This window comes from Giraffa tippelskirchi, chromosome 6 (assembly GCF_054371585.1).
Source record: "Giraffa tippelskirchi isolate mGirTip1 chromosome 6, T2T-mGirTip1v1.2.pri, whole genome shotgun sequence".
In the NCBI taxonomy this organism is placed as follows: domain Eukaryota; kingdom Metazoa; phylum Chordata; class Mammalia; order Artiodactyla; family Giraffidae; genus Giraffa; species Giraffa tippelskirchi.
The window spans coordinates 138,208,112-138,218,431 of record NC_137280.1 but is presented as its reverse complement, the minus strand read 5'-3'; the positions used below and the strand labels follow the sequence as shown (position 1 = coordinate 138,218,431).

Genomic DNA, 10,320 nt, shown 5'->3' with positions numbered 1-10,320 from the left:
CTCAACAATTTCCAAAGTCTGGATCAGTTCTGCTAAGAGCTGGGGATAAAATGGTGACCAGTACAGAAAGAGCCTTACCCTCATGAAGTCCAGTGGAGAAAGACATCAAACACCCAAACAAAGAAATGAAATAACAATTAAAATAATCCTCATTCACTAATTTCTTGTTTGCAGATTCTTCTACTTACTAAAATATAAGCTCAAAACTGATACTTGGGGCATGTTTTAAAGGCTACTTTAATTAATTAGTTAATTAATTAATTTGGCTGTGCCCTGAGGCATGTGGGATCTTAGTTCCCTGACCAGGGATGGAACCTGCGCCCCCTGCATTGCAAGTGTGGAGTCTTAACCACTGGACTGCTAGGGAAAGTCCCCTTGCTGCAGTTTTGAGGTCACTTATGGACATGTTCATGTGTAGAGTGGTGAAAAATTGGAGTTGCCCAGCATGCATGTTCCCAGCTGTGGTCAATTGAGCTCTCACACTGTAAACAAGAGTCCTTCTTGCCATTATTCTGTGCCACATTTTTTACATTTTTGTGCTTTTGTTGGTGATTTTGGTTTTTAGATGTCCTGTAAGCATAGTGCTGAGGTGCTATCTCGTGTTCCTAAGCACAGAAGGCTGGGTTGTGTCTGATGGAGAAAAGATATATGTTAGATAAGTTTCAGTGCAGCATGAGTTATAGTGTTGTTGTTGGCTGTGAGTTCAACGTGAATGAATTAATGATCTATATGAAATGAGGTGTCTTTAAACAGAAATGCACACAAAACAAGGTTATGTATTGATGGATTGATGACAGTGTGGTGACCAGAGGCTGGAGGAACCTAACCCTGTGCTTCCCCTGGGAGTGATAGTTCTGTATTCACTCATTTGGCAAACGCAGCAACTTCATTGAACAAAGCTACTGTGCATCATGGGAATGGACTGTGTTGTTAGGATAAGCAAGAGAAGGGGAGCTACAGAGGTGCTGAGAAAGAGTGAATGGTGTGTGTGTCTCTTCTCAATAGAGAGGCCTCTTGAGCGAGGTGATAACTGAGCTGAGGCTCAAAGGGGGAAAAGAAGCTGCCGAGCAGGTGGAGAACATTCCAAGCAGAGGGACCAGTGGTGTCTGGAGATGGGAAAGCCTTGGCCTCTGTGGGCGCCTGAGCCCTGCTGGGAGGTGATGGAGAAGTGGCCAAGGGCCAGCTCCAAAGGAGCTCTGGGGCCTGGCTAAGAAGTTTGGGTTTTATTCTACAGGCCTGTAGTAAACCATGTAAGTTGCAGAATTCAATCAACAAAGATGTACTGAAACATGTACGGAGGGCTTGTACACCTCCTAACAGGGCTTCGGTGCCCACTCAGGCCAAGGCTTTTCCATCTCTAGACCCCACTGGTCCATCTGCTGCAAGCACTTCAGCACTATGCTTGCAGGGCATCTTAAAACCAAAACCACCCACAAAAGCGCAAAAATGTAAGAAGTGCGGCACAGAGTAAGATGGCAAGAAGGACTGTTTATGGTGTGAGAGCTGAATTGACCTCAGTTGGGGACATGCATGTTGGGCGACTCCAATCTTTCACCACTCTACACATGCACATGTTCACAAGTGACCACAAAATTGTAGCAAGGGGACTTTCCCTAGTGGTCCAGTGGTTTAAGACTCCACTCTTTCAGTCCAGGGGGTGCAGGTTCGATTCCTGGTCAGGGAACTAAGATCCTAGTGGAAGCTGCAACATGTAGACAGTGCAGTCAAGTAATTTTTTCCCTCACTTGCCTGGGTCCTCGTTTGTTCTTATCAAGAGATGTGAGAGGTTGCAGGTGGTCCCTTATTCACCTCTTGTCTTTCCCGGGCCAAGGACAGAGCTGGGATTTACTACTCTGGGCACAGACCATGGGCCACCATAAGCCCACAGAATATGTTTCAGTACATGTTTGCTGGCTGAATTCTGCAGCTGTGTAGAAACCATGGCGAGGACTTTTCTTAGAACCTGGACGAATTTGGCATTTAGGTCTCTGCTTCCCGGGCTGACTGACAGGCCAATGGTGGGGGAGCTGAGCTCCCAGCTCCAGCAAAGGCAGACCTGCCATCCCCTTCTCCCCATCCCCAGGCAGGAGCTGGCAGGAGATCAGACGCTGCTTCAGTTCCAAGGAGCTCATCAACAAAGGCTGCAAAAGTTGCTAAGAAACCTGCTTTTTCTGAGGGCTCACCGTGTTCCTTTGTTTCTGTGGCATTCTGTTGTGAGAGTGGGTATGAAGTGCGCCCAGGGCTGTCACTATGCCAGCCCCAAACCAAGTCAGACTTGAAGGCAAAGAGCTGCAGACTGCCCTGAGCACCATCCAGGAAGCCAGGTATGCTAAGCCTGGAACAAAAGAGGAGGCAGCTGCCTGAGGCCAGAGATTGGCAGAACTGTGAGCAGCTGCAGGAAGCCAGCTCTGAAGGCTGACTCCTGGACCCACTCCACCAGAAGCCCAGAAACCTGAGGGTGGGAGACACCAATAAGAGAATGGGGAGGGGACCCCACTTCCTAGGTGAACTTGGAAAATAAATCCCTAACAAGATCTGGGCCATTGCAAAATATGAGATGCAAGATCTAAGACGACTAGTAGGTTCTGGGCTGACCTTTATTTAACTTGCTCCCCTTCTTCTCATGCCTGTAAGGAGAACCTGAGGCCCAGGGAGAAGGGACTTACTCAGGACACACAGCATATAACAGACAGGAGAACTCACTCTAGGGTCTGTGGGCTGTGAGTGTAATTTGAAACTAGACTATTCATCCATTCGTCCATTTGTCAAGTACTTATTGAACCTTTACTAAGTGCCAGGCCCCAAAGCCCCAACCCCAATCACACAAGGAGAGAAAAAAGGATGCAAACCTTTGAGCATATTGCCACATTCTCTGGATCTGTTTCCCAGTAAGCATGCAACAACACAAAGGAGCTCCCACGTGTGTGTGGCTACGTGCTCTACTTACCTTGGATTCTCTGCTCGCATGTAGGGCTGGGAGGACGAGGAGCTGAAATGGATGAGACACGTGAGGGCCAGCTGCCCAGGATTTGTCACTGCAGGTTCCAGGTCCTGGTACGTGCCCAGCACCTTCAGCAACTCATTCCTGGCTCTAGACTTCAGTTCAAGGGCACAGTTTACGCTCTCTCTGCCCCAAACCTTTAATGGTTCCTGCTGCCTTTGAAATCAAGATCAGAGATCCTGTAACATGGCCCACAGGGCCCCAAGAGGGGCTGGCTTGGTTTGCCCCCTCCTCGTCTCCTCTCTCTCCCACTCTGGTCCGGCCTCACAGACCTTCATACCTGTCACGATCCTACACAGGGTGTTTGGCCAGGTTGCCCCTACACCTGGAATGTTCTCTCCTTTTGAAAAAAAAAAGTGTAGTGAAAGTGTTAGTCGCTCAGTCGTGTCCGACTCTGTGATCCCATGGACTGTAGCCGACTAGGCTTCTCTGTCTGTGAAATTCTCCAGGTGAGAATACTGGAGTCGGTTGCCATCCCCTTCTCCAGGGAATCTTGGTGACCCAGGGATCGAACCTGGTTCTTGGGCATTGCAGGCAGGTGGTTTATTACTGTCTGAGCTACCACGGAAGCCCCCACTTTATTTCCTAGTAAATTCTTTAAAGACACCATTAAAACATTTATAATTTATGGGTGTTTATAAAAGATTTTCAAACAAACAAGAAATGCAAGTTATGAAAGACGGTATCTACTTTCTTGCTCCAGGGCCCAAACCTGCACAGTGGCCCGTAATCAGATCCTGGGTCTGTAAAGGAACCTTCTCCAAACCCATGGCTGATTCATGTCAATGTATGGCAAAAACTATTACAATATTGTAAAGTAATTAGCCCCCAACTAAAATAAATAAATTTATAAAAAAAAAAAAAAAAGGAACCTTCTCCAAGCCACGGTCCACAGTGCCCTCTAGTGGGCGCTGAATGACAGCACCAGAGCAGCTTCTGTTCATGGTCTCCTGCAGCCCCACACCAAGACACAGGTGGAGCTGGAAGCACCATGGGAAAACTTCCTTCACTGTGTAAAACTGGGACGTAGCTGGGGGGCAGGATTTGCATAAGATCTCACCTTCACAGCAGGGCCAGCCAGGGTTCTTTCCAGCACATGGTATTATGTAATCCAACCCTCAAAAACTTTGATAATCCAACCGTCATAATGCTTTGGTAAGCAGGGACTTGTGGCTAATGGGTGAGCGCAGGAAATGAGCTAAGCTTGTTTCATGTTGTCACTGAAATCCTCCACTCTTGGGTGTAGTCTCTAAGATCCTTTGTGGGCTGCCTGGGTTAAGTCTGTGAGCTCACCTTCAACATAGGAACTTCCTTCCTGCCTCAGGGTCTCTGCACTGGCCATTCCCTTTGCCCAGAATGCTCCTCCCCAAACTGCCTCTGGCTCATACTCCCTTCTTCTTGTCATTCAGCTCTCACAGAGTCATTCCCTGACTACCCTGCTTCATGTTGATCCCCACCCCAGTCTCTAAAATACCTTGTTTTATAACCTTCATGGCCCTGTTCACATCTGAAATCATCGTGGTGAGCTGTCTGTGGTCTGCCCTCCTCCTTAGAATGATGGCTGTGGGGAATTTATCCAGGACCCAGCGGAGCCAGAGTGGGTGGGTGCTCAATGAATACACAGGGAATGAAGGACTGGAGAAAGGTGCAGACAAGGAATTAGCCAGAGACCACGTTAGAGAAAAGTCTGGAGGTTTACTCAACAATAGTCACAATCACAGTTGTACATGGTAAGTCAGGTCTTCACAAAGGCTCACTGTTCCAGGCAGGAGATGAGAGGCTGGTGGTCTCGAGCTTTCTCTATGGAATCCCACATCTGACCTCTCGGATATTCCCTGCGTGTAATCCCTCTGGGATCCTCCTTCAAGTCTGAAACATAGCAGGAACCCAGTCCTGTGGGCCGGCACGGCTGAATCAAAGCCATTTTGGGCGCAAACATTAAGAGGACCTTGTCACTTGGAATGTAGGTGCAACTCCCACCCCAGAGGTGACAGTGGGCTTTGGCACAAGATCCAGTTAGAACTAAAGTATTACTTGAATTTTCAAAAAAAGCATCAGTTGAAAGCAGAAAAGAATTCCAGGATAGGACCCACTCCTTGCCCTTCTCCCATACTTAGAAATCCTCAGAAAACTTAATCAAAGTTGCATTGCTCCTAAGAATGACAGAGATCACCCAATCTGTGCAAACCAGGGATCTCTGAAGCAAGGTGTCCGGATTTCTGAGTTACTTCTGTAAAGTGCTTGCCGCTCCTTTGAAACTTCAGAGATTAGAAATATAGAGATGCATACACAAAAATATGGAGCCATCTTCAAGGACATCATCTATTTCTTAAAGAGAAAAAGAAATTCAACAGGTGGATATAATGTGGACTTTGGGAATCCATATTCTACATCTCCAAAAAGAATCATTCTTTCTCTGCAGGTCCTGAGGTTGCATCCCCCATCAGATCTCTTCTGTGGATGTACTCCCTTCTGATTCTGAGTTATTTCTTCCAAAAATGGGGAACTGATAGCTCCTGGATGGTTTTAAAAGTTGAAAGCTCTAGCTGGAAGCACAAGGTGGAATGGCTTTTCTCACACGTGCCTGCACACTTAGCATTTCCTCAATGGCCTTGAAATTACTGGGAAGATGCTCTTTGCATTCTGAAATGTTCCTGTAGTCTCCCTTTGGAAAGGCTGCTGGGGGCCACACAAGTGTGATACTTTCTAGCCACACCCTGTTTTGTGACCTCATGCTCAGAAGGCAGGCTTTAGAGGAGAAGGGGTCCACATTCTCACCCATCACCTGGCTGCCAACACCTCCACAGTCTCATGGATCCTGAGACAGGTGGTTTTCCAAAATGAAGACAAAACAATGAATGGCTAGTATGTGCGATTGGTTGGTCTGTTAATGAATGGACTTCTCTCCTTCCTTCCCTGATTACAGGCTATGTCAAGTCTTGGCACCCACAGATGTGGGTTCAGCAACTGCAAATGTCAGAGTGCTCAGAGGATCTGCCCACCCCTTGTTGAGGGTGCAAAACCAGCCTCAAAAGGAGAAGCAAAGGATAGAAAAGGGGACACATGAGGACTGCTTGCCACTGCTCCCGCTTTCCACATGTGTCCTGGTCTTGCCAAGAACACTGTCACCTGCTGGAGTGGGACTTATGGCAAATCTATCACTGGGGGTGGGATGGGGGCTGCAGACGTGGCTTCCAAACAGGCCCCTCTCCCAGGGGTGGCCGAGACCCTCCTTGGCCATGGATTAAAAGAGCCATCCAGGTGCCCTTTAAATTCAGGGTGTTACTCACGTTGAACGGAATAACACCTGGCCCTCTAGCCCTTGGGGGGCTGTTTCAGATCCTGCTCTAGGCCCAACGCCTCCTGCTTGAAATCAGACATCAGGAAACACACACTCATCCAACAGGGATTGCACACATCACCAAAAATGTCCCCACCCCCACCCCCACCCCTGCCCCTTTACATCTAGCAAGGCACTAGGAAATGATTCAAGTTTAGGGATTGGCTGTACGTTTGCATGTTTTTCTTTTTAAAAGGCACAGTTTTCATTTTAATATCGCTGCATTACTTTCTGATGATGAATCCTACCTCAATTCTCCCAAATTGCAACACTCTTGCTTTCCTAGATTCTGGAAGGGGCTGCATCTTTTGACTCCTTCCTAAAGAGGGTTACTGCTAAAAGGTATAGCACTCACTTGGAAAAGACACCAGGGATGGACAAGCAAGCTTTCTAAGCACAGGGCCTCCTCTCCTGCAGACAGGTGGCCAGAATGGGACCTGTGCTGAGGCAGAAGGTGGAAGCGATGCTTTGCCCGCTGCACACTTCATCGGGGTGGTGGTGGCTGGGAGAGTTCACTTCCCTCCCCAGATAACTGAGGAGATCAGCCAGCATCTCAAAGGCAGATCCGTGGCTCTGCTCCCAGATTTATGTCACAGTTATTTCACTGGTAAATAACACAATCGAGAGGCTCGACTCTAATTGGAACACCGATTTGAAGGACTTCCTCGGCTAGCTGGCGGCAGCCACAGGCTGTAGACTGCGATTTCCATTTCTGAATCAGTGGGTGGCAGGCTGGTTAGAGAAACACTTCCTATTAGTTTGGGAGCCCTCTGGGAGTCTGACACATAATTAACAAAGCAAAAGGTAAACACAGAGGGCCGTCATGGAGTGGAGTGCATATCTGTTTGTGGGACACTGGGGTGTCCACTGCAGCCGTGACCATGGTGGGGGGTGGCACAGCTTCCAGCCTGGGCTGAGGACTGTGTCACACCCGGGTCTCGGGTATGAGCGGATGGATGTGGGTTCCCCCACCCGTCCCCCAACACCACCAACCTTGGACTTCACAGATTGTTTCTAGGCTAGGGGCTTCCTTGAAGGTTTTACAGTTGACTGGCTCCTTCAATCACAGCATTCCAGAAATCCATATTGGATGCTAGAATACCAGAATCCTATGTGGCACTCTAGTTTGTGACCCAAGTACAGAGTTCTTTAAAAATTCTAGAATTTGATACGAGAACCAGAACCACAATGAGTCGGGGCTAGGCAACCTGCCCACGGTCCACCTCGGAGGCCTCCGGACTTCGTGAGGCCAGCATGTCACACCTCTGCTCTTCTGTTGAGGCAGGCAGTTGCCCGAGGGAGAGGAAGGGAGAGAGAGAGATGGAAGCGCTGATGGGGGAAATTTAAGCAGAATTTCTAGTTTGGAGATCTTCTACTATGCCGGTGCCACAGACTCAAGGCCATCTGAAACCCAGTCCTAAAGAGCTGGTGGCCGGACTGTCCTCAAGCCTGGAAAGCACTGAAATGGGCATCTTGAGTACCCGAGAGCCAGGGGAGACACCTGGGCTGTCCACGGTGGCAAAGGAGGACCACGCTTCTGCCCCAGGCCTGACAGTTGGCTGGCGGTCAGTACTGAATACTGGGAGGGCCCCAGGCATGGCTTCTAACTGCATCTTCTTGGGTCACGACAGAGAACAGATGCCAGGGAGTAACTGCAGTTATCCCAAGCTGGGGCCAAAATGAAAAGGCTGAAACCAATGGCCCCGAGAAAGACTCTTGCCCTTCTGTTGCTGATGAATGGCACTGTTGCTTAAATTTGGCGCCTACAGTCACAACTTGCCTCTCTCTCTCACTAAAGGACCATCATGGATGAGCCAGCTGAAGGTCAGGCAGGCTTGGAGGACTCTGTTTTGGGTGGCCGAGGGCTACCCTGGCATTCCTCCCACGTACCGCTCAAGGGAACGTGGTGATGGGGTGAAAAGGCTCTCCTGGGTTTCCACGCCGCCGCCAGGGGTGCAGCGGGCTCTGCTCTGGAGTGGGGCCTCTTGTGGGGTCTGTTCTCCATGCCTCCACCACTTGGGGCCTGCAGGGCTGGGCAGACACCCAGCTTCAAGAGCCCCCTCTGCCCTGACCTGGCTGGCCAGCACCTTGTACAGGATGGGGGGACCCTGGGAGCCCCACCTTCCTCTGGAGAGGGAGGCTGCAGGGAGTGCTGGAGGGAATCCCACCAGGCTCACTGCAGGAACGTGAGGGCTCAGTTGCTATTGAATTTTTCCAAGACTGTGGAGTTGGTGTGTTCAAACAGCCACTGCTGGGTGGGAGAGGAGGGGTTGCAGGTGTTCATGAAGATCCTGTGGTCACTTTCACTGCAGTCCATGCAACTGCCGCTGACGGGGTGGTAGAGGGTCTGGTCCTGTGAAACAGGCAGGTGGTCAGCCGGGCCGCGCTGGGCAAATGAGCACAAGCAGCAGCAGTAACAGCGAGGGGGTGGGGGGGAACTCGCAGGCCTGCCTGGCCCTCCTCCCCACCACAGAGTGGACACTGCCCACCTCCCCTGCAGCTGGCCTTGCCACGTGCCTGAGCGGTGCCCGCTGGGATGAGGACAAAACTGATGTATGCCACTTCTGGGCTGGGACCCTAATCAGTGCCCATCTCCAGTCAAATTTCATTTGCTCTCAAGGTGGTTAAAAAAAAAGACTCAGGTGCCAACATTTAAGATTCTAAAGCTGGGACTTCCCTGGTGGTCCAGTGGCTGAGAGTCTGTGCTCTCAATGCAGGGGACCTGGGTTCGATCCTTGCTCAGGGAACTAGATCCCACATGCCTCAACTATGAGTTTACATGCCACAGCTGAAGATTCAGCATGCCACAAGGAAGACAGAAGATCCCATGTGCCACAGACCTGGCATAGCCAAATAATAAATAAAAATAAAAAACAAACAAACAAACAAACAAAAAACAAAAAAAAGATTCTAAAGCTGAAAAAAATTAAAAATAATAGAAAAAAAAATTCTAAAGCTGGATTTCTGATTTCTCTTGATGACAGGAGAGTCAGGGAAGTTTATGTAACACATGCATGAAGGAGGGGGCTATGGGGAGAACAGGGGAGGCACTTTTTTTTTTCCAATCAAGCAGGCTCCCCCGTCCACCCTCCTCCACAGCCTGTCTTACTTTGCGGTACTTCCACAGCTGGTTGCCCTTCATGCTGTGGCAGTCATAGAGGGTGATGGGGCTGGTGTGGGAGACGGCATCAAAGCAGAACTTCTTGGTGTGCTGGGGGTCGCCGGGCCGGATGTCTTCTCTCCATGTGAAGGTGAACACCTGCATGCATGGGGAGGCTGTGATGTGGACAGCAAAGCAAGGCTAGGGGATGCTCTTTTTTTGCAATTACAGGAAATTTTAAACACAGGGGTTCAGAAAATTGTACACCGATATAAAAATATCTACATCTCCAAAATTCAGTGTTTATTTTATACTTACAGCAACTGACAACTGCTAGATTTTCATTGGTTAAAGCAAAAGGTAGTCTTACCCAAAATATAAAGCTGTGTTTAAAGGAAAAAATACCTTCAATTACATGTTGAAATGATAATTTTGATATTTAGGGCTAAATAAAAATATTATATATAGAAAGTATATTGATGACACCTGTCTCAACGCCCCACCTTCAACTATTACTAAATCACAGCAAATCTTGTTAGAGCTGCCCCTGCCCCATATCCCCCATCCCCACATTCTTTTTGAAGCAAATTCTGGACATCATATCAAGTCAGGTGTCATGACTTCAGTAAGTGCCCTGATAACAATGAAAAGCTACCACAAGGTTCTCAATGTCTTCAAATACCTCAAGTTCATATGTTTTCAGATTGCCTTACATATTTTTTTTCAGAGTCAGTCTGTTTGAATTAAGATCCAAACCAGGTTCATATATTATATAGGTTGATAAGCATTTTTTTTTTCCCCAGCAGCTTTACTGAATAATTGGCATGTGATAAAATGCACACGTTTTAAGTGCACAGCTTGATACATTTTGACATAGCT

General features: G+C 48.5%; 1 protein-coding gene and 1 long non-coding RNA gene across 7 annotated transcripts in view; both read right to left on the bottom strand.

Annotated features, from left to right (window-relative positions):
• Positions 1-1,468: 1,468 nt before the first annotated feature.
• LOC145508737 (uncharacterized) lies at positions 1,469-4,316 on the bottom strand. Its single transcript, XR_014055580.1, has 4 exons — positions 4,062-4,316; positions 3,282-3,341; positions 2,948-3,157; positions 1,469-2,335 (listed from the first exon to the last, which is right to left on the bottom strand). It is a non-coding gene; the product is annotated as an uncharacterized LOC145508737 (long non-coding RNA).
• A 360-nt stretch (positions 4,317-4,676) lies between these two features.
• GALNT10 (polypeptide N-acetylgalactosaminyltransferase 10) overlaps positions 4,677-10,320 on the bottom strand; it is a 220,333-nt gene continuing 214,689 nt past the window's right edge. For 2 of the 6 annotated variants that reach the window (XM_081495997.1, XM_081495998.1), the window contains 2 exons: positions 9,451-9,600; positions 4,677-8,694 (listed from right to left, as the gene is read on the bottom strand). In XM_081495997.1, the coding sequence (XP_081352123.1) occupies positions 8,536-8,694; positions 9,451-9,600 (309 nt within the window). In that variant the 3' untranslated portion in view covers positions 4,677-8,535. Of the gene's footprint in view, positions 8,695-9,438; positions 9,601-10,320 lie in introns of all 6 variants that reach the window. The other 4 variants (XR_014055576.1, XR_014055575.1, XR_014055577.1 and 1 more) reach the window with 4 other exon arrangements.